Source organism: Telopea speciosissima, chromosome 8 (assembly GCF_018873765.1).
Source record: "Telopea speciosissima isolate NSW1024214 ecotype Mountain lineage chromosome 8, Tspe_v1, whole genome shotgun sequence".
Classification (NCBI taxonomy): domain Eukaryota; kingdom Viridiplantae; phylum Streptophyta; class Magnoliopsida; order Proteales; family Proteaceae; genus Telopea; species Telopea speciosissima.
Genome location: NC_057923.1, coordinates 55306221 through 55321915, shown reverse-complemented (window position 1 = coordinate 55321915; position 15695 = coordinate 55306221). Strand labels below are relative to the sequence as shown.

The 15695-nt window shown below is 35.7% G+C and overlaps 1 protein-coding gene across 1 annotated transcript; it reads right to left on the bottom strand.

The window, feature by feature from the left end:
• Positions 1–474: 474 nt before the first annotated feature.
• On the bottom strand, positions 475–14887 carry LOC122671575. The gene is made up of 13 exons (XM_043868876.1): positions 14676–14887; positions 13886–14050; positions 11088–11186; positions 10395–10526; positions 10201–10269; positions 10023–10119; positions 9832–9934; positions 8551–8761; positions 6775–6888; positions 1769–1900; positions 1505–1585; positions 1179–1295; positions 475–782 (listed from the first exon to the last, which is right to left on the bottom strand). The coding sequence occupies exons 1-13, from the start codon at positions 14775–14777 to the stop codon at positions 696–698; spliced, it is 1509 nt and encodes a 502-aa protein (XP_043724811.1). The 5' UTR covers positions 14778–14887; the 3' UTR covers positions 475–695.
• Positions 14888–15695: the final 808 nt, after the last annotated feature.

The following is a 15695-nucleotide window of genomic DNA, read 5'->3' as shown; positions in this document are numbered from 1 at the left end:
TGGAGCAACAGAAAGTAGGTTGATTTTTTTCCTTCTTTCAGCATGGCCCATGAATCAGCCACAATCAAAGAAAGAACAGAGGAAGTGGACTGAAAAAGGGAATTCTCCCCTCCCCAGGGGGTGCGTAGCAGGACAATGAGAGCATACCACGAAAGAAGGGGATGCAAGGGGAGGAAGAATGGTTTGTGGTTTTCTTTTCTTTTCTTTTTTCACTCAAATAAGAGAATAACTAAGAGTATTGCATCTCCAGCCCAATAAAAACAGAAGGGTCTACAAAAGATCCAAAATGAAGGGTCCAAAAAATCAATATTCGATGAAAGTCGCAGGGCATCAGAGCCAATAAAATTATCCTGAGAATCAGAGATTAAATCAGCCACAGGTGACCTAGCTAGATCACCCGAACTAATCAGACAGTGGAAAAAGGTGTCCAGGGTTATTTATATAAATAGACTGGATGAGCTGCTGCAATTACTAAATATCTTAAGAAAACTTTTCCCCATTTATATACTAGGTTAAATAAGTAAATCACAGAGCTACAATTACCCTAACCATATTGGGGGGGAAGTTTGAATTTCAAAAAGATGTGATCTATGAGGAACCTAACTTTGATTAGACTCTTAAAACAAATGGGTAGGCCCACTTACATGCGTACATGATAAGCAGCCGGCCAAACCTTCCCATCCTGCAAAAAATTATCAGGGTGTAGAGGCAACGTGGAGCTTGGCCAGGTGCTCTTGACGACGTCCCAAATAGAATGCTGTAACTATCCACAAGAAACACACCTGAAATCAAAAGAGTCAGCAGAAAAAGATACTTCACCTTCCATGAAACATAGTTTACTAGTGTAACCAATGATTATTAAGTCTCTATGTTCCAGCAATCCAGCTTATACAAAGTTGACCTAGCAGAATAATAACAAAGCTGACGAAATTATGCTGAAGCAGAAAGCATGACAAGAGACTCCAATACTGCTGGTTTTTCATTAATTAGTGAGGTTGTTAGGTTTACCCAACTTTAATGGTGATTACCTTAACAGGGGAAAGGAGTGATGCAAATTGCAGTGAATTTAAGCTTTTCAGATAAGGAATTAGACAGTTTACGTCATGATATAGGCAACAAAAATATTATCGACAACCCAGCTTTTCTGAAGAACAAATCAAATGTATAATCATACGTACAGGCAAAGTATAGAGGGAAACAGTTGATGTTCCCTGATTGAGGGTGCCAAAAAGAAATTTGTACATCCCTGCTGCTGTTGCATCTCCCAGTCTTTGAACAATCACATCTATACATACCTGCAGCACCATAATACTTAGCTTAAATATTCTATAAGCTCTCATCATGTTATGGAGTGAAACTTTTCCCAAAGGTGAAACTTGAACTTTGGATACAAGATGCCCTCTTCTATGCCAAAAATAGGCACAGCTAATTCAGCAGAAACTACCATGCATTTGACATCCATACACTAGACAATGAGAAGGAAGAATTGATTCTTAGGAATTACCTTGGCTTTATACTTCTCTTCCCGTGAGACAACAGTAAATAGGAGTTCTCTTCCGGGTCTGGTTACCACATACATAACCACCTGCAACATGATAAAAATCAAACTGAGCATACACTCATTAACCAGTTGAATTTTCATGAAAAGAACATGAAAAAAAATTAATACAAAATTTCCTACAGAATCATCAACTAATAATATATGGAGGAAAAAACTGAAGTGAAAATGCCTCTGAAAAATACTGAATCAACATTCCTACAGTCAAACCTTCCGCAAAGTCTCAGAGAAAGCCACCACAAACCAGGTGGGCCATAGAGCAATAGCAACCATATTTGAGAAGGCAATGAACGGAGCCAAGCAAATAGCCACAGTAACCCCAGCAATTGTAAGAATACGTCCCTGTACAAGGTTGATATTAGAAAAGAAAATTTTAATTTAAATAAATAAATCCAGAAAAAATAATTATTAAGGTGTTTGCCAAAGAAAAACAATTTCATCCCCCAAAATTAGACTTCACTGACCAATTAAATGGATTTATTGTCACAATTCATACAATAGACACTCCATTTTGTGAAAGAATGACACTTTTCAACTACTAAACATGGATTACTGAGATTATGTTCTACATGGTGGATACCAATATCATCATTGGATTAAACTAAGTTTTGATTATGATTGACACATCATCATTGATTTAAACTAAGTTTCTAACCATTTAAAGATTGAATCGGGGCAAATAAGAAAGAACTTTGAATGAGATTTCCAAAAACCCAAGATTAAAAAGTTCAAATATCAGTAATCCCTTGGGAATCTTATTTGTCAACCATTTATGATAGGACTAATAGAAAAACAATTGGAAATGACTTGGAATAAAGCTTAATAAATAATAACAAGCCCAAGATTCCAAAGTTTGGAAAACAGATAAGGGAGAACGATACTTTTATTATGCATAAGTCAGGACGCATGCAACATTCCTTCGGTTCCACCAAAACTTCTCAAAAGTTATATGCAACTTTAAAACTCCTAGTTTGGTACTAAGTTGTTCTGATGTTCTCCAAACCACCAATTATAAATTTTTGCTCAGAAATATTGTCCTAATTGACAAGAATAACAAACTCACGGATCAAGATATCGAAATATTGGTTGCCCGCAAAAATTGACATATATTTCAATCGATGTTACCTCCAAACAAAATTTACATGCAAGTAAAAGGAAGTACATAGTTTTAATCAAAATCCAGCAGTACTTCATAAAAGTTGCGCACTTCGACTGAACTGGTACTAAACAGCGTGCATTTCATAGTAATGAAGACCTAGATTCAGTAGTTCTAGGGATCAAAATGACATCCATTTTCTTTCCCTGGTAGAGGACAGCCAGTGTTTCAAAGATTAGAGAAAAAATTAAAAATCTTATGAATAGTTCATTAAGAGAGACAAAAATTTACTTACTAATGTAAAGTTCAAGCGGGATTAGTGGTGAAAACCAAATTAAGACAGAAAAGCTGAAAAGAGCAGAAACAGGTTTTCCTTCCTACTAGTCAGTTGGCACTTCTGGAGATCAGAAATTTGAAATGTAAATGTGGATGGGCTTTTGAGATTGAAAACAGATCCTAGTTTAGACATATGGAAGGGTATTTCAGCAGAAGAATCACAGCAAAATAAAACACAAAGAAACAAAATAAGAAAAGATAGACCTACCTTCACATTAAAAAGCGTAAACTTCAGACAGTAGCAAAAGACCCTATATTAAGCTTCAATTGACAAATACACAGTATTTACACACCCATGGATTCCTCAAGTGTGACCCGTGAAATCCCATCATAGATTTATACTCAGCTCTAGCAATTAGGCATAAAATTCGCAAATCACATTGGATTCATGCAATCTTAGTTTTTCATCATATGGCCAACTGGAAAACCTCTCTGATGGCACTATGAAACTATCAAGGCAAAACAGGCAAGTTTCTGAACTTGAAAGAATGGCCTAGAGAGATAATGGAATAGAACTTTGATAAAGACACGACTAATATTAAATGGGCAACTGGAAAATATAACTTACAACTCAAAATTTACATGACTAAACCCAAATCCCACATTATAAAAATATTAAGACAAACATGCTGGAAAAAAAATCAAGTAAAACAAGAATCATGCACTAAACTACAAAATGCATACAGAAAACTCCTATTTTTGTCACGCATCTTAACCCCACAGAGATTCCAAGCCCTCAGAAACTCCAGATGTTGGTCATAGAAGAATCCATCCTATTTTTGCATGGTTGTCTGGATAGAAATTGTTAAGATATGCCAGAATACTAACCGTAGGGGTATTCTGGTCTTTTTATACTCTATTTTATATTTATTATTCTGTTTTATGTATTCTTAGATTCCTAGTCATATTTCGGCTATGACTTGGGCTATTTTGGACTTTTGATTGTATTTTTCATTCTATAAATAAAGGACTTGACTGATCTGATCGATCATTCAAGTATTCTCCTAATTCTCTCTTCTAATATGGTATTAAAGCAGGTCTCTCTGACCTAGCCTGATTCCTAGCCCCCCCCCCCCCCTTCTTACATTGTTCTCTTTTCCATCTTTTTTCCACTCAATATCCATTCCCCTCCCCTCCCACTCGAATTTCTTCAGTTTTTTTCTGTTTTTCTTATCCAATTAGGGCAAATCTAATGAGGTGATCTGTGAAGTTTGTTGATCAGCTTGCTGATATATTCACCAAGGGACTGCCTGGAAGAGTTTTTCATCCTAGCCTAGTCAAGTTGGGCATGAGTGATATCTTTGCTCCAACTTGAGGGGGAATGTTAAGATATGCCAGAATACTAACCGTAGGGGTATTCTGGTCTTTTTATACTCTATTTTATATTTATTATTATGTTTTATGTATTCTTAGATTCCTAGTCATATTTCGGCTATGACTAGGGCTATTTTGGACTTTTGATTGTATTTTTCATCCTATAAATAAAGGACTTGACTGGTCTGATCGATCATTCAAGTATTCTCCTAATTCTCTCTTCTAATAGAAATGCTTCCCAAGAGTATTTCTTGACATCATTCAAATCGCATCAAAACCCACATTTGAATTGTTTATAGAAAGTGAATATTAAACACCAACCACCTCCCCCCCCAAAACAAAAACCCCAGAAATAACCCATACTAATCCCAAATTGTTTTTGTTACGATGCCTTTAAAAAAATTGGTAACTCAAAGTTCAGGTGTATGTCATTACAATGAATGTATCAACATTAAGATCATTTGTATTTTCACCACATTTTATGGATTTGATATAATTTATTGATAAAATTTAGTAAAATTAAAACACACACATTTATTCAAAATTTTAATGTTAGATGAGCATTGTAAAAGCTTAGGATGTAAGCATAATATAGTATCTTAGCAATATATTGATAGAGTATATTTTTCTCCCAAGACAATTACACAAAATGGAAACAGTGCGGGAACATATAAATAGAGAAGGAAGTTCTGGCACCCATAAGTCAAACCAAACCATGAGATGGGATTGGGTGCAGTGGACCTGCAACATGACAGATATACCACCTGTTTTGAGATGGAAACCAACACTGAGAGTGCTGCTTTTTCTTGCCCTATTCAGACTTTTTAAAAAATATTATTTCAAAAACTAAATATAATGTATAGTAAATTTTTTTTAAAAATACATGATTTAAAAATGGGAAAATCTTGGTGTAACTAAAGTTGATGAAAATGAAATTGCAACCATACTTTTTTCCCCTTTTAGTATAAAACAGGGAAAATATGTCATTTCACATATGTACTCCAAAAACATGCAAGACAATAACAGCTCTTGAGAATGACATAATGATACGTCCCTCTCAAACTATTTTGAAAATCCTTTTTTACTCCTACCTTAAAATAACTTCTGGGACTAAGACAATAGGCAATCAAAAGACGGTTACAACTTCTCACTTCACCACATCGGTGACAACAAGAAGCATCTATTAGAAATATTTTAAATTAATGTAACATATCAATACAATAAGATAAACAGCGAAAATATGGTTGACTATCTAGATAAAATTGTTTGAGTAAGGTTAAAGCAGTAAGAAAAGTCACAAATGCTAATGTTTTAATGTAGTATGGCCAATGTTAAAACCACACCCCTCCCAAAAAAAAAAAAAGAGAAAAGGGAGTTTGGTGCTAAATTGGAAATGTAGAACAGGATAAGGCTTAGTCTAGTCGAGTCGAGCATGTATTGTTTGGAAGTCAAGGCTCTGAAGTCTGGCTTTATTTGCCTTTTGGGTGTGTTTTCTGTGGTTGTTTGTTTTACATTTTATCATCTCCTCAGTAATTTTCATAATTACCTTATGAAACTATAATACATTAATACCTTAATATAAGGATTCAGACATGCACAACAACCAATATAACCTAAGCTGATATTAAGCTATTATAGACAGTTATTTTGCTTATGTGAGAAAACCTTAGGTGTGAATTGGTGCTCACAATATCATTTTGAAAATTTCACTCGAAAATTGCAATCCTTCCGTAATGTACCAATGTGTTTCTGCAACTTTTTACACTATCTCCCATAAACTTCCATGGAAAAGATTTTAGACTGAAAATGAAGATATAAACTTGAAGCCCTAGCTCTTTACTGTATAACAATGTTCTGCTCTGTAGTTTCAAGCATTCAGAAGCAAACATAGAAGAAAATCTTGCGGGAATGTTTCCACTTAGAGATTTCAGATTTGGAATAATGAATTGTCTTCTTTGATCTTCTTTCCTTTATAAAGAGAAAAGGAGACCAGTCTCTACAGAGCTGTTCTGCTGGTATATCTTTAAACATATCGTCAGTTATCACCCAGTGTAGAACTCTAATTTTCATTTTATCAATTAACTCCCCACCATCTGATTGCAGGTTTTGGAAAGCTTGCTGTTCTTTTTCTCCCAAAGCAACTCTAATTTGTTTATCATTTCATAAGTCAAATTTTTTCGACTACGAATTGAGAAGGTGAGGAAGGAGTTAAGAAAGAATGCCTAATCTGAGGAATATTATCTATTGTAGTTCTTGATAGTCAGGACTTCAAATTTTCCCAAATAAGTATTTAAATTCATAGAATGATTTCTATTGCAAACTAAGAGAACCTAAAGGTGATCAAACTGTTATTTTTGGGCTTCTTAGCCAAGGGGCACTTGTAAACCAAATGTGGGCAGGCAGCAATTATTCAAATGAAGAAAGTAATCCCAACCAAGCAAGTTGTGCAGAAATAATTAAGAAACCATACCGTTAAAGTGAGTTGTCCAGCAAGGATAAAAACAGCAATGAAGCTATTGATCTGAGCAAACAACCTTCTTCGGCCAAGAGGACTAGCAACAGTAATGGCAACTACAGTTATTTTCTGTGTTGAAAATTGTCAGAAGGAAAAGTTAGTTATGATCTAGTGCTTGACATGTCCAGAAATAGAAAGCTGCAAATTAAATCCAAATAATTAAATAGGGCATATTAGTCTAATAGTCAAAATATCAAATAAGAAAGGACCAATAAAAAAATCTCATAAATGCAAACACAAAATCTATAAAGGGGAATATAGTGCTACTTCAAAACAAGAACTTCAATGGAGGAGGATTTTGGGTGCCAAATATGAGCAGAATGTGCATTTTCATATTTGATATGGGTACCCAAAAACGATACAATGAAGCCCCTTTAATTGAATCTGAAATTTCTAGTCTGCATCTAGATTTGTGAAAGTTACAAAAGTTTAATAAATCAAGGAAAAAATAAATAAAATGAAATAGTTATAAGTTTTCACAAGGTGGGTGAATTGCAGAAGATTTCAAAAACATCCACTAACTTTTCTATGCTTTTCTTATGTTACAAAGCTTTGTGACTTGACGCACATAACAAGGTCAAATATAACCATCACAACAAATATAAAGCGTTTCAGTTATAAGGTATTAGAGTAATTTAGGAATATTTTCAGCCTCCTTAGATCCCAATCCCCTTCAATTTGTTAGCCTATCTGCAACTACCATCAGGATCAAACACTCCACAGCAGCCAGCAAAACTCTACAATCCCTGTGAGGAAAGAAACCAGCAATTTCTCTTTACTAATACCCATAGTATGTCTTTAACACAAGTTCTTTCTTAGTTGAGAGAAATCTCACAGTACCCCATTCTACGAAACGATTCAACCCAGAAGAAGGGTTTGACTGGTATTTCTATTCTCCTTAGAGTCCCACCTGTCTCATCTCAAATTCTTTCATCATTTTTCCTTCTTATCTCACTTATTTTGTGTTATCATTTAGTAGTAGCTTTTCGACTGTCTTAATTTACTTTGTCCTATTCTCTTCTCATAAAAATAGCTTTCCGCTAGTCAACTACAACCCTGCAAATGATGCAAAAAGACCATGCCATGCCCCATTGCCCCACCACACCCCCTTATGCCTTATCTTGACACACTTATTGCACATTTGCACCTGCATGCATTTGGTAGAGTGAAGACTAAATGCCTCTGTCAGAGTTTGTAGCATAAAACAAAGACATGAATGCCTCAAAGGATTTATGGCCAGGTTCCATAATTTGCCAAGAAGAAGAAAATTACTGGCCAAGGTTTTCTGTGTGTGTGGGGACTCTTTTCGTTTTTGGTGTAGGGGAGAAATATGTGCAATGTCAAATATTTTACGTTTTCTATGCATTATGAGAATATGACTACATTTTCTCAAGTTCTTTTCAAGTGAGAAAAAAGATGAAATATTAATTCTTCCAAGATGAATAGTTTATTACAGATGGAGAAGTTCATATTGCAAGTTTTCCTTTTGAAAGTCCAACATACCAGAAGAGTTTGGAAACATACAAAGACCTTAATGAGTCATTTGCACTATTACCTGCACTTTGGGTAATACAAAGCATGTTCTAATTTTACACGCATCAAAGCAATCTTATATTGAATAGGAAAAAAAAAAAAAAACCAGAGAAATTTATTTTTAAAAAAAACACACAGAATATACTAATGGATTAAAATCACAAATACAAATTATCTTTGAAAAGAGAAAAACTATACCTGAAAATAAAAGAAGGAAGAGACAACTGCACCAAGCCATAGGAACAAAGATATGGAAAGGAGGTAACTTGATGACATTATCAGTCGGAGCCCATCTAAGATAACCCAAAGCCGAGGATTCCCCAAGGAAGTAGATAACTTGGGGGAAGATCCTGCCAGAGCAGGCCTGATTTGTTCATCAGTCTCAACATGTTGATCAGGATCCCCTTCTCTATGAACAGAGGCAACCAAAGTAAATAAATGTCAAGCAGCATGAATTTAATCAGTATGAACTACTATACAGAAGTTATAATGTAATATGCAAACCTAACAGACCATGAAAATCTACAACACCAAGAAGAGACTCTATTATTGGAGTGTTAAAGGTTACTCACGATAGGGGGAACGTCCCTATCATGAGTTGTAGAGTTAGGGTGTGTTTATGTCTCTTTTAGTTAGTATCCTTGTTATTATGTAATTAGCCTTAGGCAGTCTTAGACTCTTAGTCTTGTCCAGTGTGTACTCCTACTAGGAGCCTATTTGGTTTGCTAATATAAATAAAGGTGAATACCACAATAGATCATAAGTCTGAATCTATCGTGGTTCAGCACATTCTCTCTCCCATTGTTCTCTCTCTCTCTCTCTCTCTCTCTCCTCTCTATTCTACTTGGCAGGTACTGGTTTCAGATCCTGGTTTGTTATAGCAGTGAAGTTTAAATATATTGTCACCAATTTTTAAAGCACAGGTTATCTAGACTCAAGTCTCATCACAGAGACAGAAAGGGACTTAAAGTTTCAAGGAAACACAGCGTTCACTGCTTCCCCATTTGTACAATAGTTACACATGGATTATAACTTACATAAAAGAAACTCATGTAACACAGAAGCTTAACCATGTAAAAGTTTTCCATATCCTATTGTCAATGGAAACCAAGTACATTGATGTGCTTATAAGAGCAGAACTTTCCATGTTATCTCCTTGAAGTACCTATTTCTACAGTCTAGCGATATATCCAAAGCCTAATCCTGTTTTCATCTGCCTACCAAAAGTAATGTTATCATCATAATTATTTCAAAGGCTCTACATCGAGACATTTATCAGCAATAAGTAGGTAAATAGTACAATGAAGGAACCTTATATCCATGTTCCAGTCAATTGAATCTACAGACAGCCTCAAACCACGATTTGTTAAGTGGAATAAGCAGAAAAGATAGAACATCCAAAATGGATCAGCCAGTGGTCTGACTTTATAACAATGGCAACACGTTTGAGATGGTAACAATCTAAGAATTTCAACTGACCTCAGAAAAGAAAGTTCTTCAGAGTCATGTGGTATACCCTGACTGATTCCTTTTGATGACTGTGCAGCAAGTTCCATCAAGAGAGCAGCAAACAGCAGTAAAACTGAAAGGAACCATTTGATTAATATCAGTTATTGAAATAAGGGGAAGTAGAAACAGCAGGAACATCTCAGAAGAGAATGCATACATACAGGGTCCCATCCAAGTCATGGCAGCAGCAAACAATGAACCAAAAAGTTGGCCAAGCGTAGCACCAGCACCAATGAACCCAAACAATCTTGAACCTGACTGAATCCACAATGACGTTAGTCTGGGCCCAGCATAAGATTCACAATTCATTATTTAAAACATAAATGGCAGCACACATACCTCACTGTCCAGAACATCAATTATTCTAGCCCAAGTTGAAGAAATAGTAATAAGATTAAGCAGTGCCACCTTCAAATAACAAAACAGATTCAAATCAGAAAATCAAATTCAACGAAAAGATTTCCGCACTAACATCTCATAGACAAAACATTTAACTAATCAGCCAGCAACAAAGTACTGAAAATGTCATATACCCAAAGGAAGAAGCCAGTTCTGACTGAAATGTAAAACCACCCATGGTTACCCCAACCATCAGAAATTGCAGGACTTCCATGGTTTTCATCAACCTTGAGATCCTCTTTAAAAGTGGAGTGAGGAACTGAAACCTGGACATGGCAAACCAATTAACTAACAACTAAGTAAACAAAATTCAGGTACATGTCTTAATAAGAATAGGGCAGGTGGTACCATGGTAGGACAATGGGTGTCGTGCCAAGCCTAGTACAACACTGTTTACAACTGCCACCAGTCAGCCTTCCCGGTTCTCATAGTTGGTGCACAGGTATGCCCCACCCTCCTATACTACTAGTCAAATTTTGAAGACAAACAGAGTTGCCACTTGGCAAAACAAAGCTCTAGAAATGGTTGAAAAGTCAATAATAGGGAAAGACTGTTTTTATGGCTAAAAAAACAAAAAAAAAATATCCAATACAAGATGGGCCATGTGGTTGAGTCAGGCCAGCAAAATAACATGTGATCGATCTAGGGACTAGGAAGAAACCTTCCTATCTATCCAACAGTTCAGCTTGGCCACATCATCCCTCCACATGGCCTCAAATCAGGCAGCCATTGTGCTATTGCTAGCACAATACACATCCATTTTGCACTTTAGCCATAAGAATATTAACTCCATATTTCATTCATATATCCTGAATCTCTTATCATACCTTGGAACCAGCAGGGAAAGATTTAGCCGAAGAAGAGTACCATAGAACGAAGAATACAACAAGGGAAACACTAAAAAACCTGTGTACCAAAACCAAAGCCTGAAATCAAGAGACACTGATCACAAAATGGTGTTTAACAAAGACCCGATCTACAGCACTAATCTTCAAAAACATAACTGTTACATAAATAACAGGCAACCAAGATTTTATATAATGGAAAGCAAATGTCACAGATAACACTCATATGACTTCAAATAGAATATCACATCAATTCAATCCTGCAGAATCAACTACTTTAACAATAGTTTATGCAAATACAGTCTTGAGCATGTCCTTCTAGTTCTCTCAAGAGGGGGGTTATGTTAGAGTCTACGGGCTGTCAAAGAGATGCATATCCGTCTAGAGGAAAACTTCTTTCTGATCACTTAACCAAAAAAAGTGGTTCTATTACCAAGTACAATACTCAGAACTGCCCCTACTATTCTTCATACACAAGCACAAGGACCCTGCTGAAACTTGTTTTGGAAAAGCAAAGATGGATGAAACATTGAGTAAAGCAGAAAAATATCAGAAACCCTGGACCCTAAAAAAATAAATTTGATAAGGGCAAATTCATATCATTGAAATGTGCCCAACTAATAGGTTTTACAAGAATAATACTTCTTCACTAGGCAAAATTATCACATTTTTCAACAAATAAGGTTCATTAAAACCAACTACCCACCCTCCCTAAGCTTTCAAGTTAAAAGACCAATATAATATCCAATCATAACCCAACATCAAAATCAGAGTCAAATATAAACAAAATGATAACATACTTGAGAATCAGATCACTCTAAAAACTCAACTAAATCAGCCAACCAGAATAATTTCAGATTAGAGGTCAACCAAAATAAGTTAACTTGATTATTGAAGAAAAATCCCCCAATACTTAGTAGAAAATTATAAATTTAGCAGATCTGATGTATCAACAATCAACAAAAAATGAAATTTCTGGATATTTGGATAAACCAAGTTATGGTTTCTTGATTCATCAACCATGATGTCTGACAACCATATTAACAGTCATTTAGTTTAGGGTTTCTATATTCTTGTTGCATGTTTGTATTCCTAACCCTTTCTTTCTTGCAGCGCATTCAAGGTAATTTATTTTCTGTTATTGCATCCATCATAAGAGGCTGCTGGTTGGAGAATCAACCATGCAATTGACACTCAGAAATACTTAGTTGTAATTGAACCAACAAATCAAAGAGACTCTCTAATTAAATACCATATGATTCAGAAAGCAAGACTCTCTGTTAAGTTTATGGTTATTATGTTTAATCTAACCATAGGAGCTGTTTTGGGTATTTGATTATGTAGTGAAATCATTATATGTACTAAGGGTTATGTCAAGGGCATACTTGTCCTTGTGTTTATTTTATGATATAAATATAATAGAGAGCCCACGGTTGGAGGATGCTGCCCAACCTTGAGCAGTGTTCCTTATCCCACTAGCTTGTGGTCCCCTCTCTCTTCTTCTTCTCCCCTACTTTGCTAACAGTGATTTCCTGTATTTGATATTGTTTCATGGTATCAGAGCAGGTTTTATCAGTGTTTGCTATCTTCTATACGAAATCAGATTTTCTATACAGAACCCAAACCCATGCAGAATTAGCTTGGAAAGAAATTTTCCAAGAATCCTCGTACAAACTCCTTCTCTTACTTTTTCTCTTCGTTTTTAAGGTGGATTCTGTATCCACCATCCCCCTTTTTTCACATGTTTTCTTCACTGTACGAATCACTATTCACCCCCTTTTCGCTTCTTCTCTGTCACATTTCTGAATCGAATCATACAATGTTTTTCCTGCGCAGCTCTTTTCTTCCCAATTTCTCTCTTTTCTCCAGCAACTCCGTGGATTTAGAGAGAGAGAAAAAAAAAAAAAAAACAGATCCATGCTCTACAGTGAAAAAAAAAATACATTATTCCGCTCTCCTAGCGCACCGACCATTTCCCAAATCTCCACGCACCACCTACGACGACTTTCCAAACCTCGCTCTGATACCACTTGTTGGGGACAAATGTGCAACCACGAGGAAAAAAACAAGCAAACAATCACACAAAATACGACGAATTTAACCCGGTTCGGCACAAATGCTTACATGCACCCAAGAGAACCAAATATTGTTCACTGAGCCGTAAAAACTCTCTACACCACTTTCCACCTCACAAAGTGATCTCTTTTGGTTGCGTCTAAGGTTTTCTCCACGGAGAATATATAGGAAACCCTAGAAACCCTAATCCCCACACAATTACAATTTACCCCTATACATGTAATGGACCCAAAACCTGACCAAACATATATAAGCCCAATAATAATTATGTGGATCACTACAGAATACAAAAGATAAAACCCAACAAACCACAACAGCGTGAATGTACACTAACATATATCAGGAGATTACTTAATAATATTCTAAACTGAAACTATATATTTTGGGACCCTTAGGGCAAAATGCTGAGTATGGGATTCCTCCACTAAAAATAAATAACAAGATCTTAAGCACAAACAGTACCACTTTTCTACCAGTTTTAATCAGTTGTCTATATATGAAAGTACATGAAAAGGTTCTAATGAGACTTGATTATTCTATGTCAAACATTTACAGTATGGAAAATATCAACCAAAAGACATAAAAAAAATAGCAATATGAATAAAATATAAAAATTCCAATGTCCTGGTTTAAATTCAGAATTAATGCATCTAACAAATCAGACCCACCAAATCAAACAAAAGAGAGCAAGGAGAATGACATACTTTCCCTTTGGAAAGATAGGGCAAAGAGAAGATGACTGTCGAAACAGGGGCAGCGACCAATGTTAGGACTAATGATCCAACGAACAGCCCAGGGAGATTTGTTATACCTAAAGATATGGCACCATCATCACGTAAAGGAAGAACAACAAAGTACGCACTTAAAATCTGCATATAGAAAACAAAAACAAAAAAAAAAAATTCAAATCAAATAGGAAAAGTTATTGGTTAAGGAAGAATAAAACAAGATTACATAATTACCAATCTCAAAGGAGAAACTAATGACAGCCCATATCTAGACATGTAAACTATTACTTATTGTCAGCTATGAAAGAGAACTTTGCGCAAGTAGAGGATGCCAATATCAACAAGCCGCAGGAATTGGCACACTATGTGAATAATAAAAGCAATGAAGTATGACTTTCTGCAATGCCAAAATACTGTCTATTACCTATCTATCACCATTCCAGCTATAAAGCACGATAACTGTATCCACTGATGGAAACACGTTACCAAAATTGTTCCTTAACTCACAATTCACAACAGCTCCTCTTAATGAAAGAGAAGAAAAAAAAAATTTCTTTTTTTTTTTTTTGTTGTTAAGTGAGACTGAATTTTACCGGACTCATACAAATAGACTAACCTTAGAATCAGAGAAAAGACGCAAACTAAAAACTGACAAGCTTTAAAGAGTAAATTTTCGCTGAAAAGATCGACTTCTTTCGTGGATAAAAGAATTGGAGCAATGTAGAGGGATATAATTAGGTCTGGAAAAAGAGAAAAGAGAACTTACGAAGAAAAAGCAGGAAGAAGAGTGAAGCAATGCAGAGATCTCGTGAGGATATACTGAAACAATAGACGAAACGATCGAACGCAAGCGAGAACGAATTGTCATCCTCGCTTTTCTTTCCTTCTTATCCTCTACAATGTGTACAGATAATCGGAGAGAGAGAGAGAGTGGTACTAGAACGAGAATCAGATTTGGCAGTGTCTGAATTTTGTTGTTCGTTCTCTTCTTGACTTCTTTTTTCATTTCCTATAAAACAAAACTAAAATGCATATCATTACCATTGACCTAAAACAAAATATCTTTAAATAATAACCCATAAATTGAACCGGTTCAGACGCAGATTTGGTCGAACCAATTAGATCCTTGAACCGACTGGCCCACCTATCAAATACATAAATCGATTGTGGGAGAAAGTCCAACCAACAACCTCTTCCTTGGACTTACCATCAGTCAAGAGGCACTTCCCCATTGGGGGAGCTAGAATATTAGGTGTATTGAGTTGACCTCATTGGAATATTCCGGTTCAAAATGTTAAGTAATAACTAAGTACCTAACCAATATGTGATGGAGGGGTAAAATAGAAAATAGGGCTGATGTTTTCTGTCCGAGGAATGCATCTGGGCACAATTGCAAGCTATGCTCAGACACATGAGGCAGGATAGGAATAGGATTTGAGTCATTCAGGGGGATCATTTAGCCCCACCCCCATGTGTCTGGACACATCCTCTGCCCCAGTGTAGAAAACATTATCTCTAAAAAAATGTCTGATTTATGAATAAAAATAGTTCACAAGATACTCCAAATGTTACTTTTGAAATTTGAGATATCTCAAGTGTTGTTTTGTCTTAAACATTGAGTACCTCGATGGAATGTGGTCTCGTTTGGGTGGCATAATTATTATTACTGGTTTCTTGGTAAATGGGTGGCATAATTATATGATTGAAGTAGTTTGAAGTCCAGTTGTTATCTACATAGCCCGCATCAAAAATAAGTCAAAAGTGTCCAAATAATGTGGACAACGTG

What these genes read in the sequence shown, in the direction of transcription:
- LOC122671575 (XM_043868876.1), bottom strand. Translation starts at nt 14,777, where the DNA reads ATGACAATTCGTTCTCGCTTGCGTTCGATCGTTTCGTCTATTGTTTCA. An exon ending in GAACTGGCTTCTTCCTTTGG is followed by an intron (nt 10,270 to 10,394) that starts GTATATGACATT and finishes TGTTATTTGAAG; the next exon opens with GTGGCACTGCTTAATCTTAT. An exon ending in TTGATGTTCTGGACAGTGAG is followed by an intron (nt 10,120 to 10,200) that starts GTATGTGTGCTG and finishes TTGTGGATTCAG; the next exon opens with TCAGGTTCAAGATTGTTTGG.